The sequence below is a fragment of the Fukomys damarensis genome, unplaced genomic scaffold (genome assembly GCF_012274545.1).
Source record: "Fukomys damarensis isolate Sample0158 unplaced genomic scaffold, DMR_v1.0_HiC HiC_scaffold_7, whole genome shotgun sequence".
Classification (NCBI taxonomy): domain Eukaryota; kingdom Metazoa; phylum Chordata; class Mammalia; order Rodentia; family Bathyergidae; genus Fukomys; species Fukomys damarensis.
The window spans coordinates 29,279,108-29,296,342 of record NW_022900919.1 but is presented as its reverse complement, the minus strand read 5'-3'; the positions used below and the strand labels follow the sequence as shown (position 1 = coordinate 29,296,342).

The 17,235-nt window shown below is 47.6% G+C and overlaps 2 protein-coding genes across 7 annotated transcripts in view; one reads left to right on the top strand and one right to left on the bottom strand.

The window, feature by feature from the left end:
• Znf133 (zinc finger protein 133) overlaps positions 1 to 4,373 on the top strand; it is a 20,967-nt gene extending 16,594 nt beyond the window's left edge. The window contains exon 5 of the mRNA XM_010634151.2: positions 2,514 to 4,373. Coding sequence (XP_010632453.1) covers positions 2,514 to 4,237 — 1,724 coding nt within the window. The 3' untranslated portion in view covers positions 4,238 to 4,373. The remainder of the gene's footprint in view (positions 1 to 2,513) is intronic.
• Positions 4,374 to 10,113: 5,740 nt separating this feature from the next.
• Dzank1 (double zinc ribbon and ankyrin repeat domains 1) overlaps positions 10,114 to 17,235 on the bottom strand; it is a 45,963-nt gene continuing 38,841 nt past the window's right edge. For all 6 annotated transcript variants that reach the window (XM_010634159.3, XM_010634158.3, XM_010634157.3 and 3 more), the window contains 4 exons: positions 17,026 to 17,126; positions 15,518 to 15,598; positions 14,708 to 14,826; positions 10,114 to 10,438 (listed from right to left, as the gene is read on the bottom strand). In XM_010634159.3, coding sequence (XP_010632461.1) covers positions 10,207 to 10,438; positions 14,708 to 14,826; positions 15,518 to 15,598; positions 17,026 to 17,126 — 533 coding nt within the window. In that variant the 3' untranslated portion in view covers positions 10,114 to 10,206. The remainder of the gene's footprint in view (positions 10,439 to 14,707; positions 14,827 to 15,517; positions 15,599 to 17,025; positions 17,127 to 17,235) is intronic.

Here is a 17,235-nt window from a genome sequence, read left to right as displayed (position 1 = left end):
TTGGTTCCAGGGATCGAACTCGGGTCCTTGTGCTTGAGGCAGATGCTGGAACCACTGAGCTAAATCCCCGGCCCTCTTGTTGCTGTTATTAAAAAATATTAACAAAGATATAACAAGAACTAGAGCTAGGAAGAGAAGGCAAAACTTATTAAAGGGAAGGAATACTCAAAGGCCATTTGAGAGACTGAAATGGGATTTACATCATGGACCGGCTGTGGAACTTTTTTACGCAAGTAACAAGCGCCACATGCCTCTTGGTCCCTCTTAACCTAGTAGCTGAAGCTTCTGACTGAAGTTAGCTAGACTTTTAGAGCTCTTTGAAGCAAGAGTGATTTCCTTCAGAAACCAGCCCATTGAAGTCACCAGGACTTTGATATTCATTTTGTCTTGAACCTAAGCTAAGCATGTGCTGTACCTGAGCTGTACCTTTAGTCCTCAGTTTTTAATCAGAAATTGGATATTCTTGAGTTTTTAAGTTTTAATTTCATATCAGTGCTCATTGGTCTCTATAAACTTATGAGTATGGGAACACCTATAGATTTAAAGTAGTTTATAAATTGCTGGGCATGGTGGTGCACACCTGTAATCCCAGCACTTAGGAGGCTGAGGCAGGAGGACAATTGCGAGTTCAAAGCTTACCTGAGCTATATAGTGAGTGCAAGACCAGCCTGAACTGCATACTAAGACCTTGTCTCAAAATAAATAAATAAATTCATAATTAAATAAAATAGTTTAGGGCCAGGATTTGGCTCAGTGTTTCCACTGCCTGCCTTGCAAGCACAAGGGCTTGAGTTGATACCCGGTACCAAAAAAAAAAAAAGTTTATAAATGAATTCATTAATCTGGTAATACTTTGTGTTCAGTTTCTCAGACTAAATAGTCCTAGAGTATACACATAATGGCATTTTACAACTGTCTAAAAAGACTGACCTGTGGAAAATTGAAACTGTTTTCCTGTTGCTTCTATTACTCCGTATAGCTGTTAAAATGAACATTTCTCTGAAGGGCCCACTGTGATTTTGAGTTCTGCTTCATGTTGATAGAAGCCCACTGCTTGCCATGTGGGCACTGAAGTTAGTGTTGGAGGCCTTGGTTCCCACACAGTGGGCGGGGGTTATTTCCTGTGTCAAAATCAGCATCACCAAATCACCCAGAACAGACACAGCAGTGCCTTGGATGTATGTCAACAGATGGGGTGTCAGCAGCACCCCTTTCTCTCTGATCAAGAGGGGAACAGCCTGCAAATGGGGTCTGAAACTGCCCTCCAGTTCCAGAGTTGACAGAATTTCAGGGAAGTGGCTGGAATCCCAAGTTAGCTATAAGTTCTGGAACCTGAAGCAGGCTGGATTAGAAAATAAGTGAAAAAGGGCCGGGGATTTAGCTCAGTGATGACACTCCCTGCCTCACAAGTGCAAGGTCCCAAGTTTGATCCCCGGTACCAAGGGAAAAAAAAAAAGAAAATAAGTGAAACAGGGTTGAGTCATGGATTAGCGAGGGAGCCGCAGGGCCAGCTGCCCTGAGAGGCCCCGAGTACCTGAGCAGGAGTTTTCCAGCACCTGTGTGGAGAGGGAGGGTGGGGGCTGGCAGACTGGACCCAAGGTCCCACAGATGGAATAATTCTGGAACACAGATGCATTCCCAGCTCTAATAAATGTCGTCCTTCATTAGTCTAGAAAGGAATATTTAGGTAGCTCCAGTAAGAGTGGTACTAGTTTCTCAGTTTCTCTCCCTTCCTCCCTTCCCCCCTCCTTCCGTTCCTCTTTCTCCTTCTCTAGCCTACTTTTCTCTCACTGCAGTGCTAGTCATTGAACCTGAGGTCTCTCACATGCTGGACAGTTGCTCTACAACTAAGCTATATCCCCCTGCCAACACCTTCTTTTTCCACTGATTACTGGGAAGAATTTGATTTACAGTAATTACAGATGTTAGCAGAGCTTAGAGGTTGCACAGGGACACCAGGAAGGAGCTCTTTAAGGCAGTGGGGGTTGAGGCTCTATGTCATGCCCTGCTGCAGGCCAACTGCCTTGTAGAAAGCCTGGCACAGTCACCCTCACATACACACTTGTTACCTGATGGCCAGTGCTAGCGCAGGTGTCTCCTGCACTTTCTCTTAGTGCTGTCTCACACCGCTTCCTACACAAGGAGTCCTCCGTCCAATCAGACGACTGTTCTCAGTTGTCCCTTTGTCCCATGGGGAGCTGGGTCCCGTTGCTGGACAGCTTGTGGATGCGCTTCTGTTGGTGTGTGGTTGTGAGTTAGGAGGTAACGGGAGTGGTGATTGTGTAGAAGCTGCCTGTGATGTTTCGTAGCCTGCGGTCTGGAGTGGGTTTTCTGGATGCAGTAGCGGATGCAAGGTGGAGAGTTTGGCCAGAAGGGAAGTCTTGGTTGGTTGGATCTCACCTAACTCTTAGGGTCTTAAAAACAGGATTGAGTCTCACCACTGCTTAGGCAGAATCGCTGGGGCTGCCCTCAAGAAGCCTTCATTCTGACTTGGGCTTTTCTCTCTGCTGCAGAACCCAAGCTGGAACTCCAGCCAGGTCCTTTCTGTCCCCTGGATTTCCCAGCTCACAAATTCCCCGTGCCGCATGTGCTGTGCAGCCAGCCTCCCTGGCTACTGACGTGCTTGTGCGCAGGAAGCCCTGTCCTGCCAGGGCCTCGGCGTCCAGACGACCAGGAGAAGCAGCCGCACGCCTCCGAGGGGCGCAGCTGGAGAGCAGAGGCCGAGGGTGGCACCAAGCCTTCCTTTGGGAAGACAAAGAGGAGGAATTTGGGCGTGTTCTCCAGGCCACCGCAGAGGCAGCTGGTCAGGGGCCTCCGCGGGGTGCAGATGGAGGCCGGTGCCACTCCGCCGGGGACCCCTGAGGACACAGACAAGTTGCTGAAGAGCATCGAAGTCCTAGGGTTCGGGACAGTCAACTGCGGTGAGTGCGGCCTGGGCTTCAGCAAGATGACCAACCTGCTGAGTCACCAGCGCATCCACTCGGGTGAGAAGCCCTACGTGTGCGGCGTGTGCGAGAAAGGCTTCAGCCTGAAGAAGAGCCTGGCCCGGCACCAGAAGGCCCACTCGGGGGAGAAGCCTATCGTGTGCGGCGAGTGCGGCCGCGGCTTCAACCGCAAGTCCACGCTGGTCATCCACGAGCGCACGCACTCGGGTGAGAAGCCGTACGCCTGCGGGGAGTGTGGGCGCGGCTTCAGCCAGAAGTCCAACCTCATCATCCACCAGCGCACGCACTCGGGCGAGAAGCCCTACGTGTGCTGCGAGTGCGGCAAGGGCTTCAGCCAGAAGTCAGCCGTGGTCCGGCACCAGCGCACGCACCTCGAGGAGAAGACGATCGTGTGCGGCGACTGCGGCCTGGGCTTCAGCGACAGGTCTAACCTGATCTCGCACCAGCGCACACACTCGGGCGAGAAGCCCTACGCGTGCAAGGAGTGCGGCCGCTGCTTCCGGCAGAGGACCACGCTGGTCAACCACCAGCGCACACACTCCAAGGAAAAGCCGTACGTGTGTGGCGTGTGTGGGCACAGCTTCAGCCAGAACTCCACCCTCATCTCGCACCGCAGGACGCACACTGGGGAGAAGCCCTATGTGTGCCCTGTGTGCAGCCGCGGCTTCAGCCTCAAGTCACACCTCAACAGGCACCGCAACATCCACTCTGGGGAGAAGCCCATCGTGTGCAATGACTGCGGCCGGGGCTTCAGCCAGCAGTCCAACCTCATCCGGCACCAGCGGACACACTCAGGGGAGAAACCCATGGTGTGCCAGGAGTGTGGACGAGGCTTCAGCCAAAAGTCCAACCTCGTGGCACACCAGAGGACACACTCAGGGGAGAAGCCGTATGTGTGCCGGGAGTGTGACAAAGGCTTCAGCCACCAGGCCGGGCTCATCAGGCACAAGAGGAAGCACTTGAGGGAGAAGCCTTACATGTGCCGGCAGTGTGGGCTGGGCTTTGGCAACAAGTCCACTTTAATTACGCATAAGCGGGTCCACTTGGAAGGGAAGCCTTGTGTGTGCAGTGAGTGTGGCCAAGGCTTTATCCAGAAGTCTCTCCTGGCTTTGCATCAGCTGGCACACAAGGGAAAGACACCCTATGTGTGCAAGACCTGTGGGCAAGGCTTTAGGCAGAAGTCTCAGCTCAGCAGGCACCGGAAGACCAAGTGTGGCCACCACAAACTGCCCTTCCACGCCAACTCTGAGGCTGGTTCTGGGCAGGCTTCTGACCTCTTGGATTTACTTTGAAAATGAAGCTGGTACAGAAGATGAACAGTTTTTACACTGCCACGAAATGGAATAGAAAAAGATACTATATGAGTGGTCAGAGGATACTGACTTAGTTTACTTTCTCCCCACAAAGTGTTTTCCATGTTTTGTGGCCTTTTGTTCCAATAAACTGCTTCTTTACAAATCTGGCTGTGTGACCTCATTTGCTCATCTTGCAGGACAGAAGGGAAGATACAGATACCTTGTACTCTTGAGACCACTGTTCCACAGCAAGCCAGTCCCTTGTCAGACTCAGGACTGAGTCACCCATGCAGGAATTGGACAGCCTGGTCCTTTGTGTGGGGAGAGTCTAGGGACTGTACAGAGATTTCAGGTGAAGGAGGGAATCCCCAGAAAATGGTTCCCTCCAATTCAGTCTCATCTTGCAGCCATCTCCTTTGCTTGGTCTCCAAGGCAGCTTCCTGTCTTGCTTTTCTCTTATCTGTTACATTTCTATGTGGTTGCCTTTTCCAAACCATCGCTAACTACCATTATTGCTTTCCTTAAGTTTTGATCCCTAGTCCTCCCATCCTGGGGTACTCTTACCGATACACTGTCCCTAGCACTCCAAGGCCTGGTCATGCAGCTGAAACTGCTCAGTTCTTTAGTCTCAGAGTCTTGGGTCTCAGACACACCAATATCGGTCATCAAAATGTGAGTAACAATCATACCGCTATATCAGTGTGCAATAACTATATAGCAGTATAAAGATGTGTCTTCCTAACTCTCAAATAACAGGGATAAGACTCTGAAAGCCACACTCCCAGATCAGTCCTGTGATACCAGAGTTAAGGACTTCATCATGTCCCTTAGCATTCCATCCCAGAACCCTGTCCCCACACCAGCCATCTTGTTAACTGGTCTAAGTTCCCTTACCCCCATACCCTAGATAGTTTTCCAGTTCTGGAACTGAAGATATTTTGCCATTTTTAAAACTTCTTAAACCATACCTCTTCAAATGTGTTTCAGTCCAGAGAGGTTTTACTCAAAATAAGTGGCTTTTAAAAATCATTTCAAGGGTGTGACTGTAAGACCCTATTATGACTCCCAAGAAGTTTTTTTTTTTTTTTTTTTTTTTTTTTGCCAGGGATTGAACTCGGGATCTTGTGCTTGTGAGGCAGGTTGTGGCACCACTGAGCTAAATCCCCAGCCCCATTCCCCCACCCCCTGTATTTATTTATTTATTTTTTACTCCAGGAAGATTTAAGTGTATTACTCTAGACTGCACAAAATCATTTCTGTGACTTTTAAATCCCATAGCACAGTGACAATTCAAGCCACAGAGGCTTGGCTTGAGGATCTTTGTGGATGGGTTTTATCTGATGGAATGAACTTCAACAAGAAGTGTAGGAAATCCATGACATTTGCAATCGAGACATCAGTGTGGTCTGAAAAAGAAGGCCCTGCCTTTCCCTGGGCAGGGAGGCAGGTAAGCAAACACAATTTGTCATGGAAAAAGAAGAATAACTCAGAATATAGACACACAAGCTACAGAGAATCACTGGGGTGGTGGGTTCTGGGCACTAAGTAAAGAGATCATGACACATGCCTGGCTGAATTTCAGAATGTATGAAGTGACACCTGTTTGCTGATTTTCCCATTTTTTAAAAATAGAAACATTATTGGTCTTATCCTGTCCTTGAATCAAGACTAGTTATATATGCACCTTTAGCTTATAGGTCTTAAGATAAAATATATCTACATTTTTACTTAATTTACATGGCAAGATCCTGAATTTTGAGTCAGTGCTATCAAGAGACAAGATGTTGGGTAGCTCAGGAGGAGGGATGAGTGGACAAACAGAAGTTTGGTGTTCAGAGATCGGACTGTGAAGATAGCCTCCAGAATGGGCACGACACTGTCAAGTCCTTCCCTCACGGTGTGTCACAGGATGTAATCTGCTTGCCCCGCTCCAGGGAATCTGGACCAGCTTCAATGACTTGATCGATCAAGAATTCAAGGGAAGTGAAGTTGTGTTAGTTTCTGTCACTGTGACAACACTTAATACCAAAAGAGGTAAGGTTTATCTTGGGGCACAGTTATAGAAGTGTGAAAAACAGTGTAAATCAGGGTCAAAATGTGTAATTGATATTGTGTAATAGGAAGAAAAGGTTTAAAAGGGTAGGGGGAGTGGGAGGAGTAGGGAAAAGGTAAAAAGGGAAAAGAAAAACTGAGAAAAGGAAAAACATGGAAACAATGGCTTTGTAAACAGAAGGGTGGAGGGGTGAAGGGAGGGCTGGGTATGGGGAAAAAATAAGAACCAAGATAAGTCATGTAAAGGCACAAGATCCCAATGATGAATGTTAACTGTACTGTATACCTACAAGGTACCAATAAATTTTTAAAAAGTTTCAGCCCACAGTTAGTTGACTGCACTGTTTTTGAGTATGAGGTGAGGTAGCACATTTTGGCAAAAGGGCACATTGGAAGAAAACTCCTCACCTTATGGCACCAGACAGGGAAACAGCCAGAGAGGAAGGGGCTGGAGACAAAATGGAGTCCCCGAGGATGTGCCCTTATAACTCACTTCCTTCAGCTGGGCTCCACCTCCTAAGTTTCTATCACCCACCAATAATGCCATCAAATTATGAATCCATCAATGGATAGTCCACTGATAAAGTCAGATCCCTTATTATTCATTTGCCTTCCAGAAACCCACTAGTAACCAATCCTCCAGCACTTGGGCCTCTGGGGGATATTTTGGATTGAAACCATAACAGATTTGGGACTATAGAGACTGGGTCATATGAAACCTGGCATCTATTCTTTGAGTTCTGACACAATGTTGTGGAAATGTTGAGCCATGTGGAGATTCCTCATGGTAGTCAGCACCACCTCCAGTCATTTGAGTTGATTTGTTGGCTATCCTGTCCTGCCAGGCCTGCAGAGGATGGAAGCCCCAGCTGACAGCTGCAGCCATGTGAGGGACCTCAAGTGAGAACCGTTCTGATGAGCTGTCAACTTCCAGAACCATGAGGGATGATGATAATGAATTTGATGTTCAAGCTTTAAGTTGTAGGATTGTCTGCAACACAGCAGTAGATGATTGGAATGCCTTTATAACCTGGGCTGACTTTTCTAACTATAACTCAGAATTTCAAAGTCATAATAAAAAAAGATCAGGTTTTTCTACAGAAAAATAAATTGTGCAAGGCAACCTATACCTTTACCCAAAACCAAAACAAGAAAAGATGGAGGGAAATAGTAGCGCTGAAGTCTGAAAAACCAATGATGCAACAGAAGATACGCAAAATACAAGATCAGAAGATGGTAGAGTCTTACGCAGCAAAGAAAGCCTCTCTGAGATTTGGTGTCCTGACATTGGAATATAGAGGCATGAGGAGAAGGAGGGAAACAGGCCCTGACACCTAGGAAGGATCTGAAGCAAGAATTGAAGTCCATAAGGAGAGTGGAGAGAGAGACTAATGAAGAGGAGAGAGATAGTGAACAGCACTAGACCCCAAACTCAGGGCATGAGAACAGCGGTTTGAACCTGCAGATGCATGGAGACTACTGGTGACCCCAGAGGCCTACACAGAAAAACACACTACTGGGATGGAGCAGTGGACACAGCAGATTGCAGTGGCTGGTGAGTTATTTGGGTTCAGACATCACCTAGGAGAGGGTGATTGGCCAGTAGCCATCTTGGAGAGGGGCCAACTGAGCTCAGAACTCATAATAGCTACAGGCCGATTCCATCTAGTGGCTCCTAGTGTCTTGGTGAGGGTGCCAAGTTCAAGTCAGCAGGAGGTCAGGGAGCAGAGTTCAAATTGGCAGGGAGCCGAGGGCAAGCTGGCAGAGGCACATGGACTGTTGCAGGCTCAAAAACCCCAGTTCCAGCCTCATAACCAGAAACTAGCTTGAACTTCAGTGTAACTAAAGGTGCAGGCTGGCTGGGATTATTCACTACCCACCATAAAGCTACAGCTGGCTTGCTGAGATTATCAGTTTGGCTCTGGACTCTGTTGTCTACCAATGACAGCAGAGACACACCTTGAATTGGACTTTTTTCTTTTCTGGTTCTTTTTGTTTTTGCTTGATTGTTGGAACAGTTTCTAGGTGTTTTTTGTCATTCTGTTCTGTTCTGTTCTTGTTTTTATGTCCTTGTCATGGCCCAGAAAGGCAATTTTTCATCTAAATTCACAAAAGTAGGATCTTCTGGATGTAACAGCATGCTACATTTTTCTCCCAGTGTGGTCTTGAAAATAGGGCATTATTTTTTCAATTCTAATTCATTAAACCTTCTAGGCTTTGGGGCTGGTCGCCATACTGCCTGACTTTGGGCTTGGGTCACACTTGGGGCCCTGCCCCTACTAGAGGGCCTCATCCCTTTAGCAAATCCCCTACCCCAAGCACTGTCACTAGGAAAAGGAAGCTTCACAAAAGACAGAAAATAACATGACTTTTGAAATTGGAAAGGGTGACCTTAAAATGTATTTGATTTTTCTTGAAACACATAGTTCAATATTTATAAGATCCTTTATGTGGCCCTGTGGAATTTCATCAGCAAGTGTGTTCCTGCATCTTGCATGCTTAGCACCGTCTTAACGGTGATTGTGCCCAAAGTAAATCTGGGGGTGATGTGTGTGGCTGTGGGCTTTAGAGAAAGGAGGAGCTCCACTATGAGACATCCCTGGTTCAGCCAGTGGGCACTGGGAGCCTCTTGGGCTCGAGGTGGGACATTGACAAGCCTGGAGGGGGTTGTCCCTGGAGCCCATGGGCCCATCCTTCTCAGGGGAAATCTTGGACTCCATCACCTCCCCTGCACTCCCCACCGTGGATCCCAAGCCTGCACGATGTGAGGGACAGCAGTGTCAGGGCCACACCAAACTGTGGGCATGGCTTCCTTCCTTCTGAATCTCACGCCTCTTCCCTTGATCCAGCTCTGAAGGGGACCATGATTGTGGGTGAGCTGTGCAGCCAGACCAGATGATCACGCTCCCCGTTCCTTCTTGACACTGGCCGCCCATACAGTGGCCCCTCACACACTGACCCAGGGTTCTTCTCTGAGGACAGCACAGTACCAGCACAGGTCAAGGCAACAGCAACCACCACCACCAGATCTGTTGTTTATTGTCCTGCATGAACCATTCTATATGAACAAGCTTCCTGTTTATGGACAATTCCGAGGCTCCACTACTGCTGCACTGCGCGGCAACCTAGATTGAAATCACGGCCGTGAGAAAAGAGTAGGTGAATCCCTGCAAATGTTTTCACTGAAGCTGGGCTGCCAGCCAGCAACGAATGATGGTTACCGACGAGTTCAATGTCGACATTTAAAGTTCAATCGTTATATACTAATTTGGAGCCACCTACAAGTTGTAGAGCAGTGTGCAAGTTGCTGCTATTGTGCTAATGAGGGGGAAGAACACAACATGCATGTTGTATACGCACTGTGCGTGGCCCATGCAGGCCTGGACATGTGTCCTATGTGTTTTCGTCCAACCCTAGGATGACACAGCCAGCCCTGGGCTCCCTGGTACCCCCGAGGTTGGGGGAAGACTGCTCCAAAGACTACTTTATACCTTTCAGCTCTGAACCCTGTGTAATTATTATCTATTGAAAAAATCAATTAAAAAATTAAAAGTCAAATTCCCTCCCTAAACCCCAGCAATGAACCATTGAAAAGCATGCATTAAGTTCATCACAATCCAACGTATATTAGGAACAGCCCATATGGTACAAGTGGCTTCTACCAATCAAAAAATAAAAAGTTTTTTTTTCAGTACTGAAGATTGAACCCAGGGCCTTTATGCTGAGCTGTATTTCCTGCCTTTTTTATTATTTTGAGACAGGGTCTTGCAAAGTCACCAAGTTGCCGAGGCTGGGCTCAAACTTGTCATCTTCCTGCCTCAGCCTCTGGGAATGCTGGGATTACAGGCAATGCATCACCATGCCCAGCTCTAAAGAAAAGAATCAAGTGTTTCTCTCAAGCTTAGTTCCCAATCTCAGATGCACACTTCAGAAACAGAGCTGAGTGGCTCCTTCCATGAGGGCCCACGGCTGCCTTGGGCCTGCTGGTCATCTGGGCTGCAACTCTTGGGCTGACTGAGCTGGTCCCCCAGCTCCTTGCTGAACTTATCATCAAACAGTGAGGTGACACGGTGGTCCTCCCTTTCCAGAGCCAGGTCGTGGGCTGTCTGGCCTTGAGTGTTCATCCTCTGGAGGCTCGTGCTGCACCTGTGAAGGAGACCAGCAAACAGAAGGCCCTGGAGGGTTCGGCATAGGACTCCAAGTGCCTGACTCTTCCGGGCCGTGGAGGTCACAACACTTTGTTCAGGCTCCCCAGCCTCCCCAGGTGGCTACCGCGACTGTAGACCTGTGTGATTTCAACTGCCAGGCCCAGCGTCAGTTCCCACTGCACCAGAATCCTACAACCAAGTGTGCTGAATGTGGGTACACTCTCAGGGCACTCTGAAAAGCCCCAAGTGACCTGGGACATTCACAGAGAGAGCAGTTCAGGAGCTGAAGCCCCTGTAACATCCTCTTGGGTCTATAGAGGTCACAGTGGCCCCAGAAACCCCCACTAAAGTGGTGACGTCCTCCTTTCCAGCCACGCAGGCCAAGCAGGGCTGCTTTGTGCAGAGCTCTTTCTGAGCTAAATGCTTAGCAATATCAGACCAGTGAGTGCAATGTTACCAAAGGAGCCTTGGTTTTACTCACCGACCTATTTAACCAGGGAAAACCTCTTGAATGTGCCCCCTTCCCTTGGAGGAATACTGTGATGTGGTCAGCTTCGATACGTAATGGAGTGCGAAAGTCTAGAAATATTCATTTTTTTAATGTGAGAAATGCACACAAGTCTGGTTTGTAGCTGACTTGGTAAATGATAAATTTGGGAAATGTACTGAACACAGAGCCATCTCTAGCTCACGGCTCTTGGGCATCATCTGCACAGGGACTTGGCAGGGGCAGCTCCTGCTGCTGTGTGGGGAGAGCAATGTGTTTTCAGTGAGTTTGCCTGGCATGATGGGAAGATCAACCCAGCAGGCCGGCCTGCGAGGTAAGGGCAAGTGTGTCTGGCTGTTTCTCAGGCTTTTTTGATAAGGTATGACCCGGTGAAGAGAATTTGATGGCTGAAATGGAGGATGGGTTGGTGTGTGAACCCCTAAAAGGCACCTGAATCTGAGGTAGCAGGAGAGAGGAAAGGCAGGAACCATGACTGGAAGTAGCAATGAGGCAGGCAACTGAAGGCTGTGCTCTCCCAGCCCACCATCTGCCTTTGATACCCCAACCCCAACACCTGCAGCCTAAAGTTATTCCAGTGGTGAAAGACTATGGTGGCCCCCTCTTTGAAGAGGATGAGGTGAGTGAGCCCTTCCGCTTCCCAGCATCCCCTGGTCCTAGCCTGGGAGCTGTGCCATCTCCCACAGAGCTCCTGGTTGACGGGCTCCACTGGGGGTACAAAGCTCCCATTCATCCAGCCCATTCCCCTTCCTCAAATATGGCAGACAATAAAAGGTCCAAGAGGTCTCAGAAAAGTATGGTGGCCCCCTCTTTGAAGAGGATGAGGTGAGCCCTTCCGCTACCCAGCATCCCCTGGTCCTAGCCTGGGAGCTGTGCCATCTCCCACAGAGCTCCTGGTTGACAGGCTCCACTGGGGGTACAAAGCTCCCACTCATCCAGCCCATTCCCCTTCCTCAAATATGGCAGACAATAAAAGGTCCAAGAGGTCTCAGAAAAATATGCAGCATCAAAGAGAAAAGCAAGCTAAACAAGAAATATTTTTTAAAAACTAAAACCTAATTGGTCTCCTCAGAATGATTTAAGACAATATAAAAATATGAACACATAAAAAGGAAGCAATCAGAATAAAAGGTATCTCTTAAAAGGGGAAATGGGACTATTTAAATAAAAATTACTCAGTGGGAGGGATGAACAAAAAAGTTAGGAGAATCTCTTAAAATATAGAAAGAGAGAGATTAAAAATACTGGCAAAAGGAAAACAAAACAGACACAAGCAATCAGTTCAAGAGCCTCCCACCAATAAACAGCTCCAGAAGGAAAAACAACAACAACAACAACAAACAGAAAGAGTGGAGGGGAGAAAAGGTATCAAAGGGATAATAGAAAAAAAACTGTCCTGAGCTGAAGAAAGACATGAAATTTTAGACTGAAAGGACCGACTGGGTGAATGAAAAACATTGACAAATACACTTGTGAAATTTAACGCCAAGGATAAATGCTTCCAGAAAGAACAAACAAACAGCTCACAAAAGAGCAAGAATTTGCAATAGAATTTTCATGGCTTATCCTGGATGCTAGAAATCAATACAGCAAGGATTTCCAAGAATTGAGGAAAAATTATTTTGAGCGAAGAAATTAATACCAGACAAATTATTCATCAAGAGCGAAGACTGAGGCCAGAGATTCATCTCTGTGTAGAATGCTTGCCTAGCAGGTGTGAAGTCCTGGATGTAGTTCTCAGTGCGACAGAGACCTTAGAAAGTTTATATTCATTCTCTTTCTCTCTCTGGGTCAAACTCAGAGCTGCACACATGCTAGGCAAGCACTTTACCACCCATAGTCCCACCCATTCTTTCTGAAAAAGCAGTTTGAGGACGCACACTTCTTGATGGGAGTCAAAACTAAGAAAGAGATGGATGCCAATGAAAAGAAATCCCATGAGAGAACAACTGTGCAGGCAGCCCAAATCTGTGTAGAATGTGTTCTCTGAAAAGAAGGTTTCTAAAAAGAATGGCATTTAAAAAGAAAGAAAGCAGATGGGATCGTGGATGTGCTGAAGGCGTGTTCTTTTTCAAACTGTGGCTGAGGGGAAGGATTCAGAAACTGCAGGAAAATCAAAGACTTAAAAAACTGTACAAATAGCTGGGAGTGGTGGTGCATGCCTGTAACCCAGCACTTGGGAGGCTGAGGCATGAGGATCACCATGAAGTCAAGGCCAGTCTGGGCTACATAGTGAGTTCAAGGCTGATCTAAACTACATGGTGAGACCCTGTCTCAAAAAACCAATTACCCCAAACAAAAAACAAAAACAAAACCCAAAACAACAACAACAAAACTGCACAAATTGTTCATGGTCTGAGAAAGGAAATGAAATGTGACAGAATTTTGAATGACTTGTAGAGCGTATAGAGAACCGATTTGACATTTCTGCTAAGAAAATTCTTTGAGTGGCCTAAGGATCATGAGCAATCTTACACCAAGAAAATAACATCCTAGCACACCACTTGGATATGTGGTGAAAGTATTTATAGACCTATTACATGCAATCGGCCTTTGTTGCTTTTGAACTGTTGCAATCAGCTTATGGACAAAGAACAGAAGTTTTTTATGTTAACACAAGTGGAGACACTGGGGTTGGCCTGGTGGAAGGTAACTGTACTAGTGGAAGTTGTGAGGCGGGGTGAGAGGGATCCTTCTATCCACTATCCACTACTATCCTCCTTTTGCACACAAAACAGCCAAGAACTCCCACTGAAGGTGATAGCTGAAATACAGAAGGCATCACACAATAGAAACATGAAGGTAGGTAGAAATGGCCAGGTGAGGGCAGCAAGCCAAGCCATCATCCCTCAAGCAGGAATCAGCAGAGGGCGCCTGGGCAAGTTGAATCTGGAATGGCGATTAGGTGTACTAGGACTGATGGAAATACACCAGTTATTATTGGTTCTCTGCGAAGTTTAAACGTTTAAAGGTAGCTGTCTCTGGAGATAAGGAAGGGTGCCTACACCCTTCCACGGGTATGATTTATCATATGTACACTTTATTTGATAAAATTAAAGTTATTTGGTAAGTATGAATTGTTTTCAGGAAACACATAAGATTTTTAAAATCCTTCTGCCAAATGTGTCATAAATAATCATGCTCTGGACCAAAATAAAACACGCTGCCGGGGAGCAACTTCGCTGCTACTGCTCTGCACGCAAGTCTGCCTGACTACTTCCGGCCCTGGTGGGGCCAGGCGCTCAGCAGTGTCCTCGGACCTTGCCCTCCCTTCTCCTGCCACCCTTTATTTTCTTTGCAGCACTTGGCATTCTCTGACTTAGATTCTTGGCACTACAATCAAACGAAAGCCTCGGAAAGTTTATATTCTGTCTCTCTCCAGTGAGTTAACAAAATGTATCACCATTTATAAAGTATAAAAGTGACTAAGTTAGGCAACCCAGAGGGCCATTTTTAAAATTTTGTTGGCCCCAGCTAGGAAAGCAGAAGTTGGGAAGCTGGTGTAACAGGAGCAAGTTGAACAGAATGGCTCTGAGGATTCAGTGGAAAAGGGGAGGTGGCTTTAGCAGTCTACTGCAGAGCCCCAGGGGAGCTCCACCACAGGGGGCCCAGCTGTCCCTCCCACAGTGCAGTTCACATTTCTTTCTTTCTTTCTTTCTTTTTTTCCTGGTACTGGGGATCAAACTCTGGTACTTGCGTTTGTGAGGCAGGTACTGGAACCATGAGCTAAATTCCCAGCCCTGCAGTTCACATTTCACTTACAGCCCCCACGGCTGGTCCACATCCACTCCTCTCCCCGTGTGAACCGGAATGGCTTCCTGGTGCTTATTTGAAACAGCAGAAGATCGGCCCTCGCTGTCACTGCAGCCGGGGTCTGCGTCCTACAGCACATGGGGAAGGAGGAGCTTGCTACAAAACCCTGACCAAAACAGCCTCCCATTACCACCCTATTAAGAGTAACACAGGTCTTGGAAAGAAAATACAGAGCCAGGCCTGAGGGCGCGAGCCTGTGATCCTAGCACTCTGGGAGGCAAGTTAGTTAGGCATCCCTGGAGACAGGAGGAGGGCAATTTAGCAACTTAGTGAGACCTTGTCTCTAAATAACAAAAGAGGCTGGGGAAGTAGCTCAGTGTGAAGAACTGGGGTTCAATCCCCAGTAGTGGGGAGAAAAAAAGGGAAGGAAAGACAAAAGAAAGAAAAGAGGAAACTAGTTTCACTTTAGGTAAAGGAGAGAACTGGAAACTTTAAGACCCAACTTTACTGTAACCCAGCTGCCCAGGACCCAAGGAGAGGGATCTCTGCTCCCCACATCATCAGGGTGCCACCCTCACCACCTTGGTTTCTTTAGGAAATCAGGCTGAAGGTCACATGCTGTGACCAGAGACTGTCCAGCTTAGTGCCTGTTACTTGAGCTCATGCATGCTGGTCGAACTATTTCCTTTGCTATAAAAACCAGCCAAGGTAATAATTGATGCAAAGCTTTCCATGAGCCATTCTCAAGGTGGATACTTACGGGGTCGGGGCTCCACCTTCTGGCCTGGGCTTCTAGCTATGGCTACGCTCAGGACTCACCTTGTCCAATAGCTGTTCAAGCACAGAGACTCTTCCATCCCCTGCCAGGCTCACTTCTTCCACCAGGTGTCTGCTTCTAGGCTGCAGGATTACAGAACAAGTCACTCCTGCCAGTCCCAAGAACCTGTGCCACTGAGCCCCAGACAGACACCGAAGAATCCATATTTACCATCAACCTTGCTGGTCTCCAAAACCTCACCTTGGGCATGGATCTGTGCTGACCTTGTGGTATGAGTAAGGACAAAGAGGCTGCGAGAAACCTCACAGACACCCAGGAACCCCACTGCAGCTTCATCAGGCACATTCCAGGAAAAGCAGCCAGGTGAACCCTAAAATGGACTGTGCGCGGGTCACAGTGCCCACAGCCCGCCTGTGTGTGACCATTCGGAACGTGCTCCCCTGAGAAGTGAGTGACTCAATACTGGCCTCTTGCTTAGAGAAAAGAGAGCTCTCATTTATTTATCACCAGAAGTCTGAAAAATTCACCTTATGTGTGACCATTCGGAACATGTGCTCCCCTGAGAAGTGAGTGACTCAATACTGTCCTCTTGCTTAGAGAAAAGAGAGCTCTCATTTATTTATCACCAGAAGTCTGAAAAATTCACCTTTCCTATTTTTAAGATGCTCTGAATTCTTCTTTAATATAGTTTTTCTGTGGGATTTCAGATGGGAAGAATCTCAAACCTGTAAACTGTTAAATTCAGGAGCTCTAAACTTGTCCTTTACTTACTGCAATTCTTCAAACAGGAAGAAGGTGGAGAAGCACATGGAATCATACACCACTGATTTTAAAACAATTCAAAAGTCTTCCTCCCAGATGGATTGGTGCTGATTACACGCTAGACACAGGTGTATTATTATCGGAGGCTAACTGTGAGTAGTTGACTTTGTGGTGTCTGTCTCCTTTACTCCCATGTGACAAGGGGAGGCTCGCGATCTCTGCTTAAGCCCTGAAAGGTCGGGGTCTACCCAGCAAAGGCTCCTACTGGGGCCCAAGGAGGGAGAAAGGCCAAGCCAGACTCTGAAATCACTGGATGATGCAAATGTGTCGCACCACCGACACCCTGGCCACCAGAGTCAGGCACTAGCGACACAAGAGACCCAGAAACTTTCTCCTGGCCCTGGCCAGACGCCTCCAGGGAAGGCTGTCCCACAGAAGGACCGGCTACCCACACAAGGGCTTTGGACTCATACCTGAGCCAGGCCCTGGTGCTCATCTAACCAGCCCTTCCCTTGTCAAATGACTGGGCAACCAGGGACCCAACGAAATGCAAGACTGAGAGAGGCGGGCAGACGAGGCTGGTCCCAGGACAAACAGGTGATCCAGGAAGCTGATGAGACACTAACTCTAATTCACAATCTGGAGATATTTTAAAGGATTCTGCTCCCACGAAATACAAATATGCCACTATAAGAAACACAGAGGAGTTCCACTTAGAAAACGTCAAAGTAAACAGGAAAATGACAGGCTGGGGGAGCAAGCCACCAAGGCCGAGGAACACACGCACCATCAGCTGCTCTTTCTTTCTGTGAAAAGTTTTGGTCTTGACATTCCTCATCCTCACGGCCTGTTCAGTGGTATCTGCGGGACTCTGGCTGTAGTCACTTACTGAAATGACAGAGACAAGGGCCACAATGGTCCCTCCCCATTCCCCGCATAAAGAGCTACTGCCACACCCCTTGAAGGTCAGAGGGACAAAGTGGCCTTTATGGAAGCT